We start from the raw sequence: 26,292 nt of genomic DNA, 5'->3' as shown, positions 1-26,292 counted from the left end.
TTCCCCCACCTTTGGGATTGCCCCCAATCGCCTCTCCCTCCAAATGTCCCCAAGAGCATTTGGGAGCTTCTTGGGGCTCAAAAGCAGCTATTGGTGGGGCACTGGGTGTCTCTAGGGGGTTCCTAAGGGTCTTTAGGATGTTTGGAGGGGCTCAGAGGCTGAGGAAGGTGTTATGAGTAAAAAAGTTGTCCATTTTTTTTAAAAAAGGTTGCAGAGTTAACAGGTTAAACCAATTGCTGCTAAGCTGCAGTTTTAACTATTTATTGTTAATAATTTTATGTTGTAATTACCTGTTGTTAATAATTTTTTTTTTAATTACCTGTTGTTGATGGTTAGAAATCCCTCTTCTTCGAGTATCACCCTGCTGCTTCCTGGAAAATGGCACCCAGCACTGTGAGGAGGAGGTGAAATCGGAGTAGGCATGCAAATGAGGAAACCCCTCACCAAATCTAGCAGGAAAAACCCCTAAAACAATGAGCCACCGTGGAATTAAGAGATCTAAGAGATGTCCAGAGGTGAAGAACTGAATCCAGTGTCTGCTAAGACCCTTTTTACTTCTCACCCTAACCTAAAAGATGTCGGCTAGAAAGAGGCCCTCAAATGTCAACCTGAAACTGGGCAATCTCTTGGTGTTCTCCTGAGGATGGAAACCCCAGTTCTGTCTGCAGACCAGTGGATACAGCTGCACTCTTCCTTCTTCTCCTCCGTGCCACTCCTGGGCACAGCGGTGGCGTGTGGTTCTCCCCACCTAAGCTGATTTTTAATAAAGGCCTTAAAAAGGAGAAAAATCTCCAACGTTGTTTAGTTCAGAAGGGAATTGGGGCTTGTATGGGGAGTGCAGGAAATCGGGAGTGGTTAGGGGCACACTGGACCTAGGGCATCTAGAAGAGGTCTGTGGGAATTTTGGGGGAGACTCTAGGAGTATCGAGGAAAATCTGTGAAAAATATTGGGGGTCCAGGTAGGGCTTTGGGGGGGGTCTTTACGGTCCCGGAGTCTGTGCGATGTTTTGGGGGGCCCAGAACAGCGTTGGGAGGTCTACGGGCACTAGGAAGTCAATAGGGGTGCCTGGGGGTTTATTGGGCATTTCGGGGAGGGGAACCCCCAAATCCGTGGGAGTGGGGCTCACCCGTCTTCTTCACCTTCGCACGGCTGACGTGGCGCCGGGGGGTTCTGGTGTCCTCCGCCCCTGAGGGCGCTGGGGGCGGGGGGATCATGAGGGCGTCAGAAGATCCCCCTAAGCCCCCAAAAATCCCTCGTGCCCTCCCTACCCCCCCCCCCCCCCCGCCTCCCATTGGCCGATGGTTCCGCGCCAGTTTACTCACTTCCTGGACTACAACTCCCGAAAGACCGCGGGGCTCCGTAGGCCGCCGATAGAGCCGGGATTGCGGTTCCCGTCATGCCCCGCGGCCCGTGAGAGGCCCGTCAGGGCCGGGACAGTCCCCTAAGTACCGTCCCAGCTGCTCCCCAAGTGCTTCCCTGAACCGTAAGTGCGCCCCGGGGCCCCGTAAGTACCCCCAGTTTCCCTCTCCTGACCCTCAAGTGCCCCTCAGGGTCCCGAAGTCCGCCCGTCCCCTACTTGCCCCCAAAACGCCCCCTGTGTATACCCTCGGACCCCCAAGTGCTCTCCAACTACCTCCCCGACCCCTAAGTGCCCGTCCAGACCCTTTAATGATCCCGCAAGCATCCCCAGCTGGCCTCCAAGCGCCCTGGGAATTGGCGTGATGACAACGATGTAGAGTAAGACCCTGACTCTATCGCAGTATCAGCAACACTTCAGCCTTTAATTAAAATTTGAATCAAAACTGCAGTTGCCGATGTGGAGGATGGACAGGCCCCCGCACTTTTTCGTGTCACTCCCGTGGTCCCTCTTGGAGCCAGGGAAATTGCAGGAAAAGCATTCCTGCATGTTGCGTGCATCAAAATTTCATGGGAATCGGGAACAGAGTCCGTGTAGTGAACTTCCCTGACAGGTGGAGAAAATCCTGTCAGATGAAGAACAGGTTGAGAGGACTTTGGGGACCTGGTGTATATAAAACCCCAGAGACCCCCCTTCATCCCCTACAGACTCCCCAGTAGATCCCAAATACCCTCAGAATCCCCTGAAAATGCTCCATAGCTTCCTCCCCCCCAAGACCCTATAAACCCTCAGGACCCTCCCAAACCTCCCTCTAATACCTCCTGAGGCTCTCTAAAATAACCCATAGATCTGACCAAACCTTTGGCACCCCCCTGCACCCCCCAAAAGGGGCTACCCCAGGTGGACTGCCTGAGCCACTTTTTGGGCTGATATATATGTAGGTATAAATCTAATAGAGAGATAAAATATAATATAGAAAGTGGTCTCCAGGAGAGCTGGAGAGGGTCTTTGTCAGGGTACAGGATGAAGGGTGAGGGTTTCCACCTGCCAGAGGGTAGGGTTAGATAGGATATCGGGAAGAAATTCCTCCCTGCGAGGGTGGTGAGACCCTGGCACCGGTTGTCCAGAGAAGCTGCAGCTGCTCCATCCCTGGAAGTATCCAAGGCCAGGATGGACAGGGCTTGGAGCAACCTGGGATAGTAGAAGATGTCCCTGCTCATGGCAGGGGGTGGATGGAGATGACCTTTTAAGTCCCTTCCAACCCAAACCAGCCTGGGATTCTAAAAGTGGGGGAGGTTTGGGGTAGGAAACCTTGGCTGACCCCAGGTGCCCTCCCAGGCTGCTCCATCACTCACGCTTCAGGAAGAGACAGCAAGAGAAAACCTGATGAAAAAGCCCCTGGGGGAGATGGGTTGGGGGGTGTGAGTCTCTCAGGTCTGCTCCAGCCCTTTCCAGTCCCTCAGGTGGAGGCACCTGGAGCATGATTCCTACACAACAGGCATCTCAATGGGGGAGATGACAGGTTCAGCCTCTTGATTTAGCCTGTCCTGATCCCTCTGCAGGGATCCTCTCCCTTTCTGCCCTCCAGCAGATCCACAGACCCACATAAGTTGGTGTCATTTGTGAACTTAGTTTGACTTCCACTTGATCCCCTCATCCAGATCATCAATAAAGATGTTGAACAGGACTGGACCCAGCACTGACTCCTGGGGTCACCCACAAGTAATCGGGTGTTATGGATAGAATGGGAGCTTCAGACAAGCCCTGTCTTAGGCTAATATTTTTGGGTACAGCTTGAATTAGGTGGTCTGCACCTAAACCACTCTGGCTTGCAAGTTCTAAGAGTGGCAGATCAGGTCTATTATTAAATTAGTTATTTATTGAATAGACAGGAGATAATAGACAAAGGTCTTGAACAGAGTTACTTGCTACACGGTATAAAACAGAAGAACTACCAGTAGGTTATGTAAAACAGTTCACAACATTAAGGTACCTATATCAAAGCTAGGAAAGAAATAGTATAGATTAGGAATCAATGTAACTTACCACCAAACTGGCAAGAGTGTGCACAAAGTCTTTTCACTCAACCCTCAAGAGAGGAACCACAAAACCAGCATCCCAACTTTGGGGGAAAAGCCCCACACATTTCCAGGGAATGTGCAGAAACTTCTACTTTGTGAAAGTTTGATGTAGCTTTAATAGATTGTGAAGTAAAGTGTCTGTCAGAACTTCCAGCTTATCTTTCCACAGTCTTGCTTCCACAGCAAGATGTTTATTGCCAGCTACAAGTGCTGCTTCTATAGCACCCAAATAACCATGAGACAAGCAGTCCTTAGTGATTTATTTCACCAATTAGCAAGTTCTTGTGGCAGGGAACATGTCCTGCTACACTACCCCCAGCTGGATTTAGTTCCATTCCCCACCACTCTCTGGGCTTGGGCATCAGCCAGTTTTTCACCCAGCAAACAGTTCCCTTGTCCAATCCATGAGCAGCCAGCTTCTCCAGTGTCAAAGGCTTTACTGATGTCTATAAATATACATCCACCGCCCTTCCCTCATCTACTGAGTGGGTCATTCTATCACCGCCTGCAGACCCTTGGCCTGGGCGGGAACAACCTGCGGCACTCAGAGCCGTGGCATTCCAGGGCCTCCCGCAGCTTTGCCGGCTTTACCTGGCCCGCATCCGGCTGCTGGAGGTGAGCGTGGCCGCATTCCAGCCGGTGCAGGTGACCCTGGGTGAGCTGGAGCTGCTGCCAATGCGCTGTGCTGCCTGAGCCCACACCTGCAGCAGCTGCCGCCTTTCTGCTCCCTGCACAACCTCTGTGAGCTGAAGCTGCAGGCGCAGCAGCCACAGGGGATGCGTGTGGTCCCACAACGCTTCTTCCAGGGACTCAGTGCCTTGCGCTCGCTCTACCTGTCACAGAACTCACTCTCGGCCATCCTTGGCAATGCCTTTGATGACCTGGCACAGCTGCAGTGTTGCAGCCTGAATAGCTGCTAGTAAAGTCCAGGGTAAAGAATCAAAAAGGCCATTTTCATAATATCTACAGATGTTTAATTCAGCCACACGGTAACATGTTCAGGTCCCAGGCACACACACATGGAGGGTGTCCAGGTTTCTCTCTCCCCAGGAGCCCGGGGTCACCTTGGTCTGGGGGCAGTTAAAAGATAAGGGCCAATCAGGGAATAGAGAGGGAGTGGCTCAGGAACACAGGAACAGAGATAAGAACAGGGGAAGGAGCCAATGCCGTCTTACCAGCTTTTTGAGGGAAGCTTCTTGTGTTTCCCCAACCCAGGGGATGACCCCCAGGGTCTCCACAACTCCCCGTTTCGATATTATTAAGAAAGCTTCTCTGAAGGATCAATTGAATCAATATAAAATGACAAAAACAATCAAAAGCACTCATAAGACAATTTTCAACATGCAAACAATTCCAAATTGATTTTCTTACAGCTGGCAGGACGGATGTGGGGTTTTCTGAGTACGGTTTATCTGGAAACTGAGTCAGGAGAAGGTTCCTTCAGCAGGGACTGGTTCTCTGTCACCTGTGGCAGTGTTGTTGTCTGTGACTGGCTCTGTACGATGTAGTGTACGTGGTGGTGTGCCTGTTGGAAACTCCAAAATAGAAATTATTAACTTTTAAAAAAAAGATGGTTACTTCAGGGAAACATTCTTTTCTTTCCCTCCCAATACACTCCCTCTGGTATTATGAAAGAACACTGGGGAAAGGGATTAGTGGAGGGAGGCCGTGAAAAGGGGGAGAGGAGGTTGGAATTTCTGGGAACATAAAAAAGGGGTAATAGGACAATGGAAAGGAAAATGGGAAAGTGGGAGAGGGGCAGGGAGGCCACAGGAATTGGGGAAAAGGGAAGAAGTGGGACTTATCCGATTGGAAGGTTCAGTCATTATGGAGGTGGACTTTTCAATGCAGGACAGCTCGTCGGTGTTCTGTGCCCTTTTGGATTCTAGGCTGTTGCTGGGGCTTGATGGCTGTTGGTTTTGGGTTCTATTTCCTTGGTAGGTGTGTGGAGGAGTTCTGTGATGTGGATAATATTTCACAGTTTTGCAGTTCAGTGCATGTTCACTACCTTGCACTGGAACTCCACCAGGTCCTGTCATATTGGCTGCTTGGGGCCCTTTTATTCCTTGTATTATATTAAATTCCACAATTTCTCCATCTCCTGGACTGTGGAGGTATTCCCTGGGGTTATTCTTTTTAATAGCAGTCTGATGTACAAACACATCTGCTTTGTTAACATTCCAGGTTATGAAACCATATCTGTTCTTTACATCGAACCATTTCACTGACCCCCAAAACATTCATGGCAAGGACATTTTTACCTTTGTCATTGGGTCCGTGTTTCTGTTGCTGGACGTGTTGCTGGTGCTGGTGTTGAGGCACTGCTGTCCGAGCTTTGTCTTGCTCCCGGCGCTGGCAGCCATGCTGGAGCTTGGCCCCCTCCCGGCGGTCTCTCTCGGCTGGTGCCCGCGGGCACTGCCGGCACGGGGCTTCTGTTGCATCGGCAGTGAGCGGGTTTCACTGCCCAGACTGCGGCTCTGAGCCATCCCTCGGTGGGGCTGCCCACCCATCTGGCAACAGCGGCGCCCCGGGGCCGCTGGCCTCACCCTCCCGCCCTCGGCCCCGGTTCCACAGGCTGCCCTGACCGGGGCTAGGCAGCGAGTATCGGCCGGCTTGCTATGGCCACGCGGAGCGGTGGCGGGGCAGCCGCGGGTTTTCCATGGGGGCAGCTGTTCGGTGCGAGGGGAGACGAATCCTCCTGAAGGCTGGTTTTGCCATAAAACAGAGTAAAGTCAAGGGACCTGCCCGGGAAATTCAGTTTTTAGAAGTAAAATAGCAAGATGGACATTGTCAGATTTCAGTGGATACGGTTAACAAAATAGCAGCCATGTCCCCACTAACCAAGAGGAGGGAAACACAGGCTTTCCTGGCACTGTGGTATTTTGGAGAATGCATATTCCGTGTTACAATCAGATTGTAAACTCTCTCTATCATGTGACATGGAAGAAGATTGATTTCAAGTGAGGTCTTTAACAGCAACAAGCTTTTGAACAAATTAAAGAGGAGATTGTTCCTACAGTAGCCGTTGGACCAGTCAGGACAGAACAAGGTGTGGAAAACAGGCTCCACACTGTAGCCAGGGAGAATGGTCCATCCTGGAGCCTCCGCCAGAAGGGACCTGAGGAAGTTCGAGGACCACCCTATGGCTCTTGACTCTGGGATACAAAAGATCTGAGTCCAGCTGTACCTCTACACCACACTGCAGTTACTGGCAGCTTATGAGAAGGTTCCATCTGTGTCAGAAATGATTGGCACCAAAGCACAACTTCCACTGGCACCCGACTGCCAGTGCTGGGCTGGATGTTCAAAGGGAAAGGCATCTTGGAAGTCATTACGAACTGGCCCTGAGGCAAAAATTTCAGATTATCATCAGAAGGGGAAGAGGTGAAGGTGACACGTGCTAAGGAGGCCCTGACCAAAAAATGAAAAGTGTCTGTCTTTACTGATGGTTCCTGCCATATTGTAGAGATGCATCAAAAATGGATAGCTGCTGTATGGAGTCCTACATGACAACTTGCGGAAGCCACTGAAGGACAAGCTGGATCCAGTCAGGTTACGGAGCTTAAAGCTTAAAGCTTTGGATATGGCTGAATGAGAGAAGTGGCCAGCACTCTGCCTCTGCACTGACTCATGGATGGTGGCAAATGCTCTATGGGGCACATGCTGATATTTGAGTGCTTATTCCAGGTGTAATATTTGTAAAGCAGGATAAATAATTTGCATGGCTAGTGGATGGCAGGCACATGCTTAAATAAGCTACATCAATGCTTCTTCAAGCAAGAAGAATTTATCCATGCTGGAATTACAGTGAGTGGTTAGGAGAATCGTACAGGATGTAACACAGTTATTTGATTTATCTTGTCCACATCAGAAGATGTGGACAAGTGGTCAGTCAGTCAGGAGACCTGAATTTTAGTGCTTCATCTTTCCTTTTTAAATTGACTGCCCTTCATGCTGGGCCTATGTAGTGCTTTATTAGTTTTTCTGGCATTGGGAAATGTTAAGATCTAGGCTAGGCTTGGTGGGTTAATAGGTGCGAGTTGTTGATGCTCCTTTGATTTTTCAGTTTAGAGCAGGTTCAAAGAGTTCTAAGGAAAAAGAAAGACTATAGTTGAGGGAACTTCTCTGCTTCAGCTAGCTAAAAACAAACTAAAAAGTAAAGGAGAGTTCTGTCTTGCTGTCTGTCTGTGCTGTAGATAATACAGTCTAGGAGCTGGAATGTAGAGGAGTGAGTGCAGTTTCAGAAACAAACTGCATGCTTCTTCTCTCCCCCTCCTTTGCTCTCAGAACTAGTCTTAAAGGTGTAAAACTTATTTTTGGGCTAAACAGATGAATGGGGATACAATTCAGCATCATAAAGTCACCCCAAGACAATCATACAGGATGTAACTTAGTTATTAGAATTGTCTCATCCATGTCACGCAGGAGACCTGACTTTTAATGCTTTGTCTTTTCTTTTCAAGTTGACTGCCCTTAGTGCTGGGCCATTTTTGGTTTGATGCCCAAATCCCTGTCTGTTACTTGCTCTTCTTCATTTTTTCTGCCTGGAATAATTTTGGGTTTAAAAACCCTTAGTAATCCTGCATTTTGCCTGATGCAGGAAGGAGGAAAGTAATTTGGAGATTTTGGAAACAGGAAGATAATTTCTTCCTTTAATGTTATGATAAAACATAGGGGGAAAAAAAACCTGTTATGAAAATTCAGTTCTATTAATTTAAACAATTGCGTTGCTTAGCCAACAAATAGTAATGGACCAGACTTATACATATCTTTTAACTCTGGAAGCCATTTTATATGAAGACTTGGAAATGTAATCATATAATTTTATTATATTGAAAGACTAGATAGAGTTGAGGGATCAGGAAGATGAGTATGAGTCCCTATCTATTACATGTTGCAGTAAAAGTATGGTTTTTCTTTCACTCACATGGAGCCTTACATCTGCTCCATCTGGAGGTGCTTTCATTTGGTGAGAATGGAACATGCTGAAATTCTGAAAAGTCATTCAATCCTTTTATGGATTAATGCAATTTGTTGATGTATTCAGCAACCTGATCATGTGGTCTGGAGTCCAGACCAATAGTACTGTTTCTCCAGGCTGTTTTCACTCAATCAAATAAATGGCCTAGCTTCTTCTGATGGTACTAGGGAGACAACCAGATGCAAAAGTTGCATTAGTTCTTTTTTCTGTATAAATGTGCAAACTAGATTTGGGGATTTTTGTCTCTGGAAAGAGGCAGGGATGAAACAATTCCTTAAAAGGTCAATAATGTTTGAGCATCCGTCTGACCTTCACAAGATTATTTTCAATCTTTTGGTACATGCTCTTATAAGACCTCATGTTTGTTTGCCTGCTTGGATGGGTTTTTTTATGTATTTGACACTTTTTAGAGTTCTTTGTCAGGTTTCAGTATGGAAATCTTAGAAAAATTATTACACCATTTCAACTCAGTATAAATACATAAATAGAACTGCTAGCTAAAAAAGGAACTGTTTGGACCACATTTGTGTGGGTGAAGGGAAAAGCCATAACGCTTATTCCTCTCCTTTGTTTGTATTTGATCTTGGATGTTCTAATTTGATGAAATCTTGGCCTAAACTTGAAGTTTTAGTATTCCTCTTAACTGCCTTTTTTTACTTGTAGTGAAATGTGTTCTAGGTTGACTTGATAAAACAGAGTAGCATACTCCAGGCTAGAGATGTAAGCAAACATCTGTGGGCTGAAAATTCTGATTTTGTTAGCAAGTGGAGCACTTAACTAATGTTTCTTTGAGCCTTTCACTTTATTTCAATTTCTATATGATAAACCCAGAATATATTCTTCAAGGTCTGCATTTGTGGAGGCACTTTTCACTTGCAGTAAGTATAACTGAAGACCCAGTTTGCCACACCCTTGTGTGACCTCAAGGAGCAGCTCCAGAAAATGGGAGTGTCCTTGAACTTCTGTGGTACATCTGGCAGCCTGTGCAGATCCTTCAGGTACTCCAGTGTCTGAAACAGTGCTTGGAACATGCATGGAAGTGTTTCTGGCTTCCGTTTGACCCCGTGACTACTAATTACCAGCTGCCTCAAGAAAAAAAGGTGTTAGGAAAAACATTCCCTTGACTTCCTAGTCTCTTCATATTGATGATGCATTTCAACAATGCAGATAGATTTAATCCTGAAGTTTCTGTATTTGTTCTTTTGTTTGTTTGCTGGAATTCTTCCCTTCTTCTGTCCTCATAGCACTTCAAACAATTCTCCAAAACTAGTGTTGCTACTACTGGATGATTAAAAAGCCTGTGAAATGAATTGTGCTAATTACTTAGCTGTGACTTAGCTTGTTTTAGAGCAAGAAATTTGTGCCTTTAAAATTGTCTTACTTACTAAATGTCCTTTGAAACTTCCTGAGGAAAGCTAGTCATGTTCCCATGGTTAACCCAGTCATGTCACTACAGATTGCTTAGCAACTTTTGATTTGTGCACTACAATTGGGCTGTATTTGTTTTTGATCTAAAAGTTTTTCCTCTTCAAGACAAATTCTGGCCTTTTTTTTCTGTAGAGTTTTTTTCTCCTCTCATTTTTGCCAACCAGCTCAATGGACCAGAAGCAGCTGCTTCAGGAGCCCTAGTCCATCTCAGTAGGGTTGTCTTGTGCCTTTGAGGTTTGAGTTTAAGAACTTCTTGCTCAGTGACTGATTCTACTTAGGATACAGACGCATTGGGTAAGAGATGGAAAGTGGGCTTTTTGTTTGCTTGTTTGATTGGTTTTACGAATGCTTTAAGTACAAGACTCCTTATCTTATTACAAAGCAGTTTCTTAACTGTGTATGACAGACCAAAGGAGAGACTGTGTAACTTGATGAATCAGCAGGTGTGTGCCACTGTTGATATGCTGGAGGAGAATTTGGAGCAAAAAAATCTCATTCAGTTCAGATTTGTCCTACACATGCTTCCAGAACTTGAAGATGGGTCAGATGTGCACCTTTCAATTTATTTTGCTTCTGGTATTTCTGGGAATTTCTCATTCTGTAATTCTTGGTGGCTTCTTAAGACTTTTGATGAGTCCTTCCTAGCAGTGGTGAATCTCCAGTTCTCATCCATACAGAAGGCCAGGACTGAGCAGTTCTCCAAGTGGTTTGGAAACTATGGTGTGTAAAACAGTTCTGTTATACAGTCAGGTCTCCTTTTCCCTGGGATGTATTAGCCTTAGAGTTCCTCATTAGATTGAAGTGCTTCATCATAAATTGTACTACTCAGCCTATAGTTTGGAACCTGATATTGTAGCAGAAAATACATTTTTGCCACCCTTAGGAGGAATTGCAATGTGTTGTTTTTTAGTTAGTTCTGTATGATGGTTGAGGTGCAGCTGATAAGATCTGCTATTATATTTTAGGTGTCTGTTAAGGGTGTTTGTGTTTTAAGTTGCACTGGCTATGTTCACCATGGTACTTGCTATTCTTGCACTTCATTGTTTGTAGATTCCATTCAGGGTAGGGAGTTTCATTTCTAGAGGGCTCCATATGTTGTTTAGCTGTTAGGACAGCTTACATTTGTGGACACTTAAGCTAACAGGCACTGCCTGTTGACAAGACCGTTTCTACGATGGACGCAGAGCTTTCAAGATGCTTTTCATCATCTGTCGGACAGTTTGTTTCCTCCAAAGTATTTGCTGATGGAACTTGTTTGAATTGTGACACTTTTCAAGATGGAAATCTGTGGAACTCTTGCTTGCTCTTCAGTGTAAATATTCTTCTGCAGATTATTTGCAACCATGATGTAAGGGAAGTCTTGTGGAACAAAACAGTCTAGAGTGAAGGTCTGCATATATACCCCTCCTTGTCCCTAAAATTCTTCCTCCTGAGATTCGTAATCTTTGAATCTTTAGCCATATATCTTCCCTCATAGTGACTGCCATGAAACATTTCTTTTTTTGAGAAATGGTTAATTTTAATCACATCTAGTTCTAATTCATAGGAAGCCATAATTCCATTTTAAAAAGGAATCATTTCAATTAAATCATTAGCGTTGTGGTTGTTTTCTGATAAAATGGAAGGTAGCAGTTAGCAAGTCTTCTAAGTATCGCCTTGATGGTATTTCTTTCAATCTTTTAAATTATTTTCACAAATGTTTTAACAGCAAATGAACCAAAGCAAACGAAAATGTCGCTCTCCAGGAAATAAGTAAGTGTATACCATGCTGGGGTGATGATAATCTGCCACAGTTTTGGATTCCAGCAACATATAGAGCACAGAGTGGCTTTTTTGTTCACCCTTTTGGCATAGTCTAGAAAAGTTACACAAGAAAGACTTTTTTTTTCCTCTAATGACAGATGAAGCTTATAATGTAGATGTTTGTTTTTTTCTTTGATTTCTAATTTCATGTTTTGAAACTTGGCAGAAACTTGGCAGTCATTTAGCAGAAACTCAACCTATAGCCATTTTGTGAGCTCCTTGTAGGCAGAAGTTGTAAGTGGTGGAGTTAAAAGTCAGACAGTGCATCAGTTTAAAACAATTAATAAATGTGTTGTGTATTGTGGAGGGATTGAGATATATTTTAACTCCTGATGCTGTGTTTTGGGAGTCCTTCAAAATAGAAGTTATTTTTAAAAGTGTAAGAATAAACAAACAATTCAGCTTGAAAATTTCTGAAGCCATTTTTCAATGGTATAGAAAAAAATATCCATTACAAAATAATATGCTGTGTTGATGAAAATTTTTTTTGTTACTTGATAGGGTATAAAGTTTTAGTGAATAATAATAATAATAATAATAATAATAGTAATGTTGGATTATCTGCTTAGCATGAGTTATTTCAGCTTTAAATTAATTTTCTGAGTATTTATTTTGCAACTTGCAAGCAGTCTTCTCTGACTTGTGGTAACGCCCTATAACCTGCTGTCATCTGGTGGGGTTACATCCTTAGTTACTGCAGCTGTACCAACACTCCAGGTTTGAATTTATGCCTGTTAAACAGAGACAATTCCCAGGCATAGTTTAGGGAAAGTGGAATCCAGGACCCACTGTATGCAGTAGGCAATTGGATTTGGCCACCATGTTTCTAAGGGAAGAGTGATTGGCTGTTTTTAATGTAAGTTTCCCAGCCAGAGGCAGTGGGGCTGGGCAATGCGCAGGGGCTCATCTTGTTTGATGTCTCACTCTTGTATTCACTATTTTGGGACATCAGAGACTTGCCCGACATATTGTAGGTGACTTCCAATATCTGCCTTTCTGCTTTATGTCATGCTCCTGTGATTTTGTACATCCCCCCAACAGAAGAGCTGAGCTGTAAGAAGCCATCCCAGGCAGGAGTGAATGGTGGCATGTGTTTGGAGTGCATCCATTTGAAATTCTTCTTTGCATCAGAGAACCAGAGGGGAAAGCCTTGTCAGTGTGACAGAATTAAGGGCAGACTTGACTTCACACCAGTGTTCCATATTTCCTGCCATCCCTCCAGGATGTTAAAAGTAGCCGAGAGAGCTCTCAGAAGTGTCTTTTTTTTACTATTCTCCTTGTATGACTTAGCCTTTGCTCTGAAATATTTCAAAACAAGAACCAATATGCTCCTCCGTGCATGTTTTTGGTAATGAAAAAGATGAGTCCTTTTGTGCAAAAGAATATACAAAAGACAAAGCAAATGTTACTGACTCGCTTAACAACAGGAAATCTCCAGAGAAAGGAATGACATTGCTTTCCTAGTAATCTACGAAAGCCTTTTTTTCTGGTTGCAGTGGTCTGTGATTTCATGGTGCACCAATCCTCATGTTTGCTAGTTTCTAAAAATATGGATAAAATGAAGAAGAAGGAGAAAAAAAAACAGTTGCTGTGCTATCAAGAAAACTCCATGCACTTTTCTGACAAGTGATTCCAAATGTCCTGGGATGTATCCTTCAGGGAAACTGGGTGCAATTTTTCCTATGCTTTTCTAGAATTCTGCTTCATATTAACCTCTGGCAATGCATTAGAGTGCCATTGCAAAGCCCATAGCCTTCAGATGCTCATGCTGCCAAATCCAATCCATGTGTTAAGTTATAGATATGATTGTTCAGTACAGAAGTGAAATATTTGATATAAGAAATTGGTTGCTTTACTGGGTCAATTTCAGGCTGATGTTCTTTGGACCAGATTAGCATAAGAGATTTGATAACCAGGATGCCTTGGCAAGAACAAACAGAGCTTTGAAGATTTCAAGAAAATTGGATGAGACAGGAAAGAAGATTGAATCAACTTCTGCAAGCAAGAGATGTTGCAAAATGTAGACATTTGTTTATGTGATGATGAACCCAAACATTGTAATAAAAAATCACTAGCTTTCCTAGAATAGTGTATAAGCATATGTAGTCCAGAATAAATTTGGATTCTGACCACCAGTCAGTTGTCCTCATCTGTCTCCATTGCCAATATGCCAATATAGGCTACTAAGCTTGACTAAGTGAATGTAAAGGAGAAAGTCACAGAGCTTAGGTGGTTCCTGTGTCAGCAGCTTCTCAGTAGTAGGGAGATTTATGTTGTCAAGTTTGTTTCTTCAGCTACCAGATTATGCTCACTCCAGAAGAGGGTGAGAAGGTTGATTCCCTAAATGGTGAAATAATTCTTCCTGCTATTTGTGACTCTTTGGTATTGCTGGGGTTTATTACAGAAAGTTTGATGAAACTGCATGCATTTCGTCTTGGGGAAAACAGAATATTCTTTAGTCAACAGCATGTAGGCTTTTATCAAACTGAGATGGAAACTTAAAATACAGTAATTCTTGCTAGTTCCAGTTCCATTTTTAGGCTGAACAAACCAAATGTCAAAGCTCCACCAGTAGGGAGGGAAATTTAATTGGACTTTCTCCTTTTTAGAGAGAAGCTAATTAAGAGGATCAATATCAGAGCAGGCTGTAAAACAAGAAGAGTGTCATGAAAAGAGGCCAATCCTATCCTCTTAGTATTGCTAGTTGTGATTGGACATGAATAGAATGTGTCAACTCTGTGTTCCTGGGTATCACATCAGTAACAGGTACTTCAGCTGCTGTACTTCTCTCCTGTAGCAAAAAACATAATCCAAATCATCTTGACTCTGTGGTCACAATTCACCCTGTGATGTTGCCAGGTGAAAAAGGAGCAGAAGGTGCACCTGTAAATTGCTTGATTTAATTGTCTATCTAAATCTCTGGTCACTGATTTTGTGAAGGTTTAAACATGTCAGTCGTCCTTATCTTTCAGAATTTTTGGTCATGTTTTTCTTGGGGTTCTTTTAATCTTTCCTCATTAGTTCAGCCTCTGCTCTCAATCCTTTTCTTACATTTGAAGTACCTTGATAGCCTGGAAATGCGTTGGTTTTATTTATCACATCATTATTCTCTTCAAAGGTTTGTTTGCCTCAACTGCCATTTATCATGATTTTCTGCTAGTTTATTTTCAGATGCCAGCAGGTGTTTTGTAATAGCAAGTGCACAATCCTGTAGCTTGCTTTTCTTTTTATTTGGTCTGTCTAGAAAATTGAATGATGAACATCTCAGACAGGATTTTCTCCCCACACTATGTTTCACTTGAAGGCCATAGATTTGTATCTGTAATATTGTCTACCTGAAATCTTGGCACTGAAGAAACTAGTGGTGTGCCAAGAAGATGATCAGTAGGAATGTTGCAGAACTGCTATGTGCATATTAATGAAACGCCAGACAGTGAAGCAGTGGACATTTGTGGAGTTTAGTACAATGTTGCTGCATTGGTGTCAGTTTTCTCAGTGTATCAGTAGCATTTCTAGCTATATGTATGCTGTCCTGAGTCTTTCTAGCATTTGATGCAGTTTCCTTACTGTCATTTTAATAACATACTTTGGATTAAAGGATGATACAATCTGTATATTTTGAAAATCCCAGCTAGGAAACCCTATCCCAGACTAGTCATCATTCCCCTTTTCTTTTGCCTAGTTTGTAATTTTCAGACTTGCTGCAAATTTCTGCTAATGTCAATAAGACTACTGGCATTTTTTATACCACTTAACAGGGTTGCTGCAATCATCTGCTTTCCTTTTTTAATTCTGCTTCATACTGTATCTGACCTAATTGCTTTGTTTTTTCATCTGCATTTTCTGTGGTTTGCTAAAAACTGGTTGGCATACACTGCCAACTTGCAACTTTTGTGTTGGGATTTCAAGGGTTTTGATAGACTCCTTTCTGGGACTGCCATGCACTGGACTTTCACATTCATAATGACTTCATCTTCCATAGGTCATTTCAGTATCTAAAACTCTTGAAATGTAGGCAGTAGACCAGAAAGTACCAAATTCCCTGCAAGCTCTATCTTCCCAAAGGACCATTAAAAAAGAATGCTTTTCTCCTCTGACCAATCTGCCAATATTTGGATGGAGAATTTGAGACCTTAAGTGAAGCTGTTAGAAGGCATCTCATCCCAGGCAGTATCTCAAGTGTTCCTTATATATTCACTCTTTTGGATTCTAATTCTATTCAGAGTATATTCAAGATTTTTTTTCACTAAAGCAAATAAATGATGCCTCTTTTCTTACAAAATGTGAAGTGTGTCCCAAGGATGGATCCCTACTAAGGGTTATACACATATAAAGGTTAATTAAAAGAATGGTGGCTTGCCCCTGCAGTTACATTTGTAAATTAGTTGATTTTCCAAAGCTAAATATTCCAGGCCATTGAAGACAAAAGAAAGTCTGTTTTTTGCAAGAGTTACTCCTAGAAGGATTTGTGTTGAGACCATTTTGGTTCCCCAAGATTCCATGGTGTCACTGTGCTCTCCTGTTGTTCATGAGCCTGTGCTATGTCACAGTGGACACCAAGTTCTGCCTGCCAGAGCAAAATCCAAATAGCACCTGGCTTCAAGGAGGCCCCACTGTGTTTGCACTTGACACTTGATTCCCAGAGCTTGCATTATGTCACAGTGGTCTCCTGGGTGCCATGATACCCTCCTGTGTCACAATGAACACTTGCTTCCATCAGATTCCATTGTGACACAGTGGCCTCCCAGGTGCTGTGAGACCTTAATGTGCAATAATAGAGCCTTGTTTCTACTAAGCCTGGCAATGTCCCAGTAGCATATGTGGCCCATGAGGCCTGTCTTGGTCAAACTACAGCCTTGGATCCATGAGATTCCATTGTGCCACAGTAGTCTGCTGAGTTCTGAGGCTGTGGTTTGTCGCAATGAACACTGAGTTTCACATTCCCTGGCAGTACACAAGTGGCACCTCTATTCCATGAAGCCCCACATTCTTCAAAATTGAAACTTTTTTCCCCAAGATATTTTGCATCACAATGGTCTCCTGGGTTCCATGAGGACCTGCTGCAAAAGACTTCACTTGCATCCATGAGATTCCACTGTCCAACAATGTTCTCCTGTGTTCCATTAGGCCCAGCTGAGTCACAATGGAGGCTTGCACGAGCCTTGGAAACGTCCCATTGGCACCTGGGTTCCATCAGGCAGTGTTGACAACTTACTCTTTTTTCCACGAGATTTCATTGCCTCACAATGGTTACCTTGGTTCCATGATGGCCCTCTGTGTCACAAGAGAGCCTTGGTGTCTTTGAGATTCCCTTGCGTCACAATATTCCTGTGTCCTCCTGTGTTCCATCAGGCCTGGCTGTGTCATAATGGACATTTGGTTCCATGCACAGTTGCAATGTCCCAGTGGTGCCTGTGTCCCATGAGGCCGTGCTGTGCTACACGTGACAGTTTGTTCCATTATAATCCATGGAGCCACAATGGTCACTTTGGTTCTATGAGACCTCGCTGTTCTGAGAATTTACACTTGTTTCCTCAGGACTCCATAGCTCCACAATGTTCTCCTTAGTTCCATGAGGCCACACCATTTCACAACGGCCTCTTGCTTCCATAAGCCATGGCACAGGCCCAGTTGCCCCTGGGTTCTATGAGGCCATGCTGAGTTCACAATTGACACTTAGTTCCATCAGATTTCATTGTGTCACAAGGGTCCCCATGTTTCTGCAAGGCAACACTGTGTCACAATGGACACTGCAGTCACAATAGACATTGAGTTCTGCTTGCCCTGGCAATATCCCAGTAGCACCTGGCTTCAAGGAGGCCCTGTTGACACTTGGTTCCCAGAGATTGCACTGCACAGCAGGGGTCTCCTGGATACCATGAGGCCCACCTGTGTCACAATGGACACTTGCTTCCATCAAACTGCTTTGTGACACAGTGGCCTCCTAGGTCCCATGAGGCTTGCTGTGCAATCATGGAGCCTTGCTTCTACTAGGCCTGGCAAGGTCCCAGAGTAACCTGTGTCTAATGAGGCCCATCTTGCCCAAAGTAGAGCCTTGGATCTATGACATTTCACTGCATCACAAAATTTTCTTTAGTTTCATGAGAGCCTGATGTGTTTATATTGATGCTTGGTTCACCATGATCCCATGGTGTCACTGTGCTCTCCTGTTGTTCATGAGCCTATGTTATGTCACAGTGGACACCGAGTTCCATCTGCCCTGCCAATATCCAAATAGCATCTGGCTTCAAGGAGACCCTGTTGTGTTTGCAGTTGACTCTTGATTCCCAGAGCTTGCATTGTGTCACAGTGGTCTCCTGGGTGCCATGATGCCCTCCTGTGTCACAATGGACACTTGCTTCCATCAGATTCCATTGCGACGCAGTGGCCTCCCAGGTACCATAAGGCCTTGCTACGCAGTAGTGGAGCCTTATTTCTACTAGGCCTGGCAATGTTCCAGAGGCACCTTGGTCATTGTAGAGCTTTGGACCCATGAGATTCCATTGCGTCACAGTGGTCAGCTGAGTTCTATGAGGCTGCGCTGTGTCACAATGGACACTGAGTTCCACATGCCCTGGCATTATCCAAATGGCACCTGTGTTCCATGAGGAGCTGCGTTGTTCAAAATTGAAACTTTTTCCCCAAGACTCCTTGCATTACAGTGCCTGGGTTCCATGAGGCCCCGGTGCATAAGTGCTGACACTTGCATCCATGAGATTCCATTGTGTAACAATGTTCTATTGTGTTCCATTAGGCCCAGCTGTTTCACAATGGACACTTGCTTGGATGAGCCTTTGAAATGTTGAATCGCCCCAAACTAGGCCAAGAGATATTTCTGAGACAAAGTCCAAGAAACAGGTCTTTGCTTTATTCAGTGTGCTGGGTGCACAGGGATCAATCCTCCTAGCATCGCGGCACCCAAGGTACACAGCAGATTACAATACGTATTTATACTTCATGCATATTTATTTTTTTCCTTAGAAAAGTTGTGGTTATACAAACTATTTCTTAGAACTCATCATTATCATTAGCATATGCAAAACACAGGCGCAGTGCATCCAGGTCTCACTGAGGAAGGCTCTGCGTCTTCCTTGGTGGTCCACTGATGAAGGCTGGATGTCTTTATCGCCGTTCCCATTTCACCTTTCTCCTCTAGGCATGATCAGTCTCTTGTTAGCTGTTTCAGCAATTTTCTCACTGGTTTTAGCAAGCTGTGTACTTCATTGTTCGAAGTTTTGTTCCCCATTTTTTGCCCAGTTTCATCCTGTGTCTAGCTTGTGACTAGGATTTGCCAGGTTCTATATTGGCTGCAATGTATCTTATTCTTGCCTAAGTATGCCTAGGCACAATGCTTTTAAACCTTTCAACATCCTATTGGTACCTGGCTTCCATGTGGCCTTGCTGTGTTGACAATTTACACTTTGTTCCATGAGATTCCATTGCCTAACAGTCTCCTTGGTTCCATGAGGCCCCTCTGTGTCACAGTGGAGCCTTGGTGTCTTGAGATTCCATTGCATCACAATTGTCTCCTGCATTTTGTTAAACCTGGCTGTGCTATAATGGACACTTGCTTCCATGAGCAGTGCCATGGAGTCACAATGGTCACTTAGGTTCCACGAAGCCCGAGATTTTGGCAATTGACACTTGTTTCCATGGGAGTCCATTGTTCCACAATGTTCTCCTGGGTTCTATGAGGCCCTGCTGTGTCACAATGGCCCCTTGCTGCCATGAGCCATGGTCCAGTCCCAGTTGCCCCTGAATTCCATGAGGCCATGCTGTGTTCACAATTGACACTTGGTTCCATCAGATTCCATTCCAGTGGTCTCCATGTTTCCATCTCGCTGTGCTGTGTCACAATGGACACTGGATTCTACAAGAGCTGGCAATGTCCCAGTGGCACCTGTTGTCCTACGAGCCCCTACTTTGTCCAAGTAGATGCTTGGATCCATGAGATTTCAGGTTGTCATAATGGTCTGCTGAGCCATGAGGCTGTGTTGTGTCACAATGTACATTGAGTTCCTTGTGCTGATGGCTAGGTGACAAGATAAGGCTTGAGCTATGCAAAGGCTGTAGCTATGCAGAAAGTGTAGTTACTTTGGAACAGGGTATGTGAAATCAACAAATTTAGCAAATTTAGCAGAACAAGCTAACTGCAAAAGCTAACCAATGGCTCTTTGAGCAGACAATCTTATACAGCTTGCACAGAAAACAGAGGTGAAAAATTCAAACCCCCGGAAGACTTACGAGCCTTCATCCAAAGTGACCACCAGGAGCCTGACGATCACCTCATGCAGAATCTGCGCGTGTGCTATGAGGGCTTACATAATCATATAATTAGAAAATACATTGCGATATGAAGGTTAGAAAAGTATCATATACACATTATGTAAAAAAGTATAAAATGCAGTACTGTGCAAAGAATGGACAAGTGAGTTTGTGGTGGAGCTATCCCCCTCCTGGCATTGATTAAACATATACCTGCTCCGTAGGCCCTATACTATGGACTACTGTTTTCTTGCCTAATTTTCAGGCATGAGTTTATGACACCGTGGCAAGATGGGACTCTGCCTAGCTGCAAGATCCATTAGTGTTGAGGACTCCCTTGGTGTGCCCCAAGGATTTCTTGGAGGGATTCCTGAGGGTGCTGTTTTACTGTAAAGCCAACTTGGAGCCTCCCATTGCTATTGAAGAGCAGCTCAAACAGGACATAGCCCTTCTTGCTGAGATGCACCCAGAAGGGTGGGCTCAACATCTTTAGAGAAGGTTAGAGTAGTTAGTGAAGCTGTGTTTTCCACTGCGTTATCTGCTTGCTTGAACATTGGTAGTTACCAATTTCCTGCTTGTGTATGAAATCAATGCATCAATTTACTTCCTGACTCCCTAAGCTTATTTTGCTTTTTTTTAAACCAAAAGACAGTGAAAATAAATTCAAAATTCTTCTGCAGCTGCCGAATTATTCTCTACATCATGTCTTTACCAATGCTGAGGGAGACCATCATGCCACTGCTTATAGGAAGTGGACTTCACCTCACTGACTGAACAGCAAGGGATGCTGTATCAGTCCCTGGATATTAACTGTCGCAGACATCTTTTCATTAAAAATCCCTTCCTTAGGATTTTTCCTCCTGAGAAGCTGGGAGGCCTCAGGAACCAAATGTAAACAATGGTTATCTGCTGCTGTGGAATGCAACAGGTGGATCTTTGATTGGCCCATCTTGGATGTTTATAAATAATGGCCAGTCACAGCCCAGCTGGCTCGGACAGAGAGTCCGAGACAGCTGCCTTTGTTATCATTCTTTCCTTTTTTATTCTTAGCTAGCCTTCTGATGAAACCTTTTCTTCTATTCTTTTAGTATAGTTTTAATGTAATATATATAATAAAATAATAAATCAAGCCTTCTGAAACATGGAGTCAAATCCTCGTCTCTTCACTCATTCTGGGACCCCTGTGAACATCGTCACAGATGGTGACCCCAAGTGACTGGAGAAGATTCATCACTTGGTGAGACCCCGGAGGAGCACTGCTTCACTGGGTAAACCCCAAGGGTGTGGCATTGATGGTCACCTCACAAGTGACCACAGAAGTGGATTCTAGCCAGGAGCTGAAGAACTGAAGATCCTGAATTTGGACAGAGTTCACAGCCAAGGCTGACCACAAAGAGAACCTTTTGAAAAGCCTGCAGAGAAGATGTCCGGAAAGCTCAGCAGCATCAAGCAGCCTGCCAGAGCCTGGTGGACACTGTCACAAGGTACTGTTACTGTTTCCCTTCCTGATGATGCTGCCCTTCGCAGACTCTGGCTGCACATGTGGGAGAGGGTGCCTATGGAGGCGGAGGTTCCTTTAGCTCCCTCAGAGAAGACACTTATTGGCCTCTGGCAAAAATGGGGTCATGAGGACAGAGTTCCTATGGTGAAGAGACATTTCCATGAGTTTTTCTGGTCGACAAAGTTCCACAGGTTTTTCACGAATGTGCTCTATGCCCTCGATTCGTACATATAGGAATGCATGGAATTCATTATTATGGCTTGGTGCCAGGATTTTGGATTCCCTCGGATCTATCCGTCATTCAAAACGCTTTTCCCAGTTTTGAAACGGAAAGCAGCTTCGTTTCAGTGGATTGCTGATTGCAGGGGGCAGGCTCCGCTCCTGGGAGAAGACCCTTGGGAGGAAGACGACCTGCTGCTTCCCAGCCCCCCCTGAATCACAGCGGGGGGCCAAGGTTTTGCCCGCAGCCGAAGGAAAGTTTTTTCCGTGCCTTTGGAGCATGCTCAGATGGAGCCACTTTTCCTCCCCCATCGTTGCTCTCAGGGGGGATCTGAGTGGGCTGCGCCGCCCGGGCCAGCGCCGCGGGCCCTGTCCCGCCCAGCCCCGTGGTCGGCACCAGTCCCCGCGGCGCCGCCTCCTGGGCCCGCGGGGCCGCCCCAACGCGCCCTGCCGCTGCGGCCGCCTCTCCGGGCGGCCCCGCCCATGGCGCTGATTGTTTCGGCAGCTGTGCCTGCATGGCCGATCCCGGAGCCAGGGGCAGAAGCTGCTGCCGGTCCTGTACCCACTCCCTTTGCATCACAGCCGGCAGTTGCATTCGCAGTACTGCCGGCGACACTGGCGGGGGCTTGACCCCGTGCTGTCTCCGCCATCCCCTCCCACAGGGACAGAGCTCGTGCCTGCACCGCCGCTCCCGGAGCCGAGACAACGGTGGCGCTTTCCCGTGCACCTCTCGCACCCCTGCTGCCCCCACCACCTACCCCCCGGCGGTTCTGCCACCTTCGGGGACTCCGTCCTCCGTGTCAGCGTCTGCATCAGAGGCTGCTCCGGAACCGGCAGCATGTCCGAGTTCGGACCGTCCCGAGCCGTCTGCCCTTGCGGCAGCGGCTGGGGCTGCGGCTCCGGCAGCCAGTCTGTCCCTCCGTGGGGAATGCGTGGCTCGGCAGCTGATTGCGGACGCAGCACAGCTGCCTGCTTTCAAACTCAGCGTTTTTCGCGGGCTGGTTTCCCCTTGGGGGTTGTGATCCCTGCCATCCCTCGCGCCCCCAGCGGCAAGGGGGAGGTGGCTCCCGGGAGTTCTGCCTCTGGTCCCCAGCCCGGAGGGTGTGGGAGTGGTACCGGGAAGCAGAAGGGACGAACACCTTTTGCTTTTGCATTTGCATTGCAGAGGCAGGGGAAACAGCGGAAAGCGACCATCACTCGCTTGCTGTGGGGAAGAAACATCCCCAGAACCGAGATGAAGGTTCTCGGGACAGCTTTTCTTCCCCCACTGCTGGTATGGTTCAGTGGTTCAGGGGGAAGGAAGCGTTTGGTCACTTGTTCTGCCATTGCACTGGCAGCATGGTGCTGGGTTGTGAGAACACAGAGCCCGCCTCATGGGCCGGGACTGGGCCATTTGGCTCAGTTCCCTGGGCCAGGGCCACCGCCCGGCCTCCTGTTGGGTTTGGGGGCTTTGCTTCCCCTGTCAGGACCTGAGCCACCATTCTGTGGGCTGGGTCTGGGGTTCCTGATCTTTCCAAGAGGGCCAGGGTCCCCAAGGGCCTCTCAGGCCTCTCTGCTGCTGCTGCTCTTTCCGGAAAAAAAAAAAAATTAAAACAGTTGAAAGAGCTAATAGCAGCTCAAAAGCACTGAAGAGCCAAGAATTAGCTTCAGCCCAAGTGGTTCAATAAAGGGCTGTGGCCAAGACATTCCAGAAATTTTCTCAAAATTGTTTGATGACTGTCAATAGATCTTTGATAATTGTTGTTGGATTTTCTTTAGCAGTTCTTTGTTTCAGGATTCTGCAAGCCCGTTTCAGGACCAAAAGGGACTTTCAGAGATGTCAAAGAGGAATATCTTCAGTCCATGGACTTTCTCCTGAGACTCAGCTGTGTGGACTTGGAGCAATGAACTTTCTTTGCATTGTTTTTGCATTTTCTTATATTGTAAGATTGTTTTAGTGATATGATAGAATTTTATGTTCTACAGGTGAAGAATTTCCCTGATCATTCCACATCAGCACTTGATTGAGGTTTTGATTGGGAGTGGAGAGCAATGAGTTCTTGTGGGCCGGACTCTCGGGGGTAGCCGGGATCCACGGCTTCCTTTGCATCTGGTGCCGGTCGCAGGCCCCACAGGGCTCCGCAGAGGAGTCTGGGGTGGGGGGGGTGTCCGAAAAGGAGGTTTGCCATCCCCGTAGCACGAGTCCCGTAAAGCTTCAGGGACCTCGGCAGAAGCAGTTGCAGGGCAGTGCAGCTGAAGACGAGGTGACTGTGTGCTCCAGGCCTGTCCTCAGATCCTGCTCAAAAACACAGCGCTATTGACACGGGACACTCAGATCAGCCTTTTGCTCACTGGTAGGAGAGTTCTCTCTGCAAATGTCCCCTGGAAGAAAAACTGCATATAATCTTTCCATACAACAGAAAGAGATGTGGTGAGGGGTTCAGGAATTAATCTTTGACTCTCCTGCTTTCCTAGTCTGGCATTCAGGGAGAGAGAGAGAGATGTCGTTGAAACCATTCACCTATCCATTGCCTGAAACAAGATTTCTTCATGCTGGAAGGCATGTGTACAAATTTAAAATCCGGTATGGCAACTTCAACAGGTATGTGTGTTAAAGCCAAGAAGTCAGTCTGCTGTTTGTTGGCTGCACATGGCAGTGAGTTAATACAAGACCTTAAAAAACAAAACACAAGTGGATAGAAAGTTCACACGGAACAATCCTTGTGAATAAGGGATGTTTTTTAAGAGTAATAGGTTAGGAATTAATCTGCCCACTAAGTATTTTTTCCTGTTCAGTGGGAATTATGTTTTGTTTCTGTTTAAACTGTTACTTGAAATGTAGCTTCACTGCATTTTGACTGGGATGGTTCCAATTCTCTCTTTGTTTCACAGCTCTCCCAATCTCAGTCTCACTGAAAGCGCTGCCAAGGAGTCAGAGGTAGGAGCTGAGGCAGGTCCATAGGACTTCAGATGGGTGTTAGGCTAAACAAATTATATGCTTGTTACAGGACTGAGAACATTTTGTCAAATGCAGCATTTCAAGTGTGAGCAATGGGGAACTTAGGGGGAACTTCCCTGGAGAGTCTGAGTGTAAAAAACAAACAAACAAACAAAAAAAAACAAAACCCCACAAATGAAAAATGTTCCTCAACAGGGAAAATTTAGTGTAGAAGAGTCATGCTTTTGTTTGAAATATTCCAAAGAAGCTACTGACTGTTAAAATTGGACAAAGGGAAACTCCTCTTTCTTGAGCTAGTCACACCCAATTCCTGTCTGATTCCTCTTCAGAGTCATTCTTACAGGAGCTCTTTCCCTGCAAGATTTCAGTCTCAACCGAAACTTTCTCAAAGTCGAAACTTTCAAGTTGTCAGACTTGATTTAGCTGTTAATCCCTCTTGGTTTTTCACGAGCTGTGGCAGTACTGGTGACCTGGCTCGATGGAGGCTAATCTAATGCTAAATTGCATGTGCTTTCCTTGCAACTTTTGAACCAGTGGGTGTTCTTTTAATGATGCCATTGCTTTGTGTCCAAGCACAAACTGATGGTCACAATGGATGAGTTGTGTTGTTGTCATCTTCTTCCTGAGACGGAAGAAGGCCCCTGCCATTACTAAGAAATTGAAACAAATATACTGCCTGCTTAAAAATGCTTCTTCCTATTACCTAATTTCTAAAAAACTTCAAAGTACAGTAATAGCATTGAAGATGCTATTACTGAAGAAAATGTGCTTATTTTAATTGATATGAAGAACTACAACTTTTTTTCACTTTTGAAAATGTTGAAAGGTATTACTAGAAAACGTTTTGTGTTTGTAGAGGAGTTTGTTGGGGCTTAACTGCATTTGCCTTATAACTGATTTGGGTCAATATTCAGAGAAAGAGGGGTAGGTAAATGCTGTGTGTGTTTTGCTGGAAAAATTAAATGACACTCCTTAAATTTAAAAGCACACCCCCATTTTCCATAGTACTTCTTCTATGTTAATTCAAGATTAAGGTACTCATTCACCTAAATGTCTATGAGTCTGTCAGTGCAGTGCTCTCTAAAATGGCGAGAGGGAGTGGGGAGAAGAAGGGGAGGAGGAAAGGCAGAATATATAGAATCTGGTCTTCCATGATTCATGCAAACTGTAAAGTAATGTTAATTTTTCCCCAAGTCTTGAAAGTATACTTGACAGTGGAATTGTCACTATGTTTTTAATATTTTTCCTTTGTTTATTTTTTGGCCTCTCCAGGAAGTGATTAGAGTAATCCTTGGAAATCTTGATGATTTACATCCATTTTCTACAGACCACTTCACCGTCTTTCCATGTATCCTTTCTTTCCTACTCATAAAAGAAAAGATTCAATGACTTGTATCTTTTGGGCATTGCATAAGTCAACATTTATGTGTAGGAGTGTGTAGTTCTTTAGCTGGAGTAGTACTACTTCAATCTTTGCAGTTTGACATTGGCTGAAGGTATTGTGAACACCTCAGGTGTTGTGAACACTTCAGGTGTTGCCTTCACCAGAGAACTGATGTGACGAGAGTGTTTTGCAGTGTTTTCATCCAAACAGCCTTGTGTTCCAAATTAGCTTTAGCCAGAGCAAACAAAGGTAAACATAAAGTGCCAGGAAGCCCATCTCATGTGCTCAGAAGCACAGCCGGTGCATTGTTCCCAAAGGTTTGTGGAACGTAAAA

General features: G+C 45.1%; 1 protein-coding gene and 1 long non-coding RNA gene across 3 annotated transcripts in view; one reads left to right on the top strand and one right to left on the bottom strand.

Moving 5' to 3' along the window:
- Positions 1-245: 245 nt before the first annotated feature.
- Positions 246-1,259, bottom strand: LOC139596098 (uncharacterized). Its single transcript, XR_011681245.1, has 2 exons — positions 1,128-1,259; positions 246-391 (listed from the first exon to the last, which is right to left on the bottom strand). It is a non-coding gene; the product is annotated as an uncharacterized lncRNA (long non-coding RNA).
- Positions 1,260-1,339: 80 nt separating this feature from the next.
- MAJIN (membrane anchored junction protein) overlaps positions 1,340-26,292 on the top strand; it is a 38,226-nt gene continuing 13,273 nt past the window's right edge. The window contains exons 1-4 of one of the 2 annotated variants that reach the window (XM_071440134.1): positions 1,340-1,484; positions 24,091-24,217; positions 24,508-24,553; positions 25,847-25,922. In XM_071440134.1, the coding sequence (XP_071296235.1) occupies positions 24,117-24,217; positions 24,508-24,553; positions 25,847-25,922 (223 nt within the window). In that variant the 5' untranslated portion in view covers positions 1,340-1,484; positions 24,091-24,116. Of the gene's footprint in view, positions 1,506-24,090; positions 24,218-24,507; positions 24,554-25,846; positions 25,923-26,292 lie in introns of both variants that reach the window. The other variant, XM_071440135.1, reaches the window with a different exon arrangement.

Source organism: Agelaius tricolor, unplaced genomic scaffold (genome assembly GCF_023055355.1).
Source record: "Agelaius tricolor isolate 1412-34295 unplaced genomic scaffold, bAgeTri1.0.p SCAF_14, whole genome shotgun sequence".
Taxonomy (NCBI): domain Eukaryota; kingdom Metazoa; phylum Chordata; class Aves; order Passeriformes; family Icteridae; genus Agelaius; species Agelaius tricolor.
Note: the sequence above shows the minus strand (reverse complement) of the source record. Positions and strands in the feature narration are given on the sequence as shown.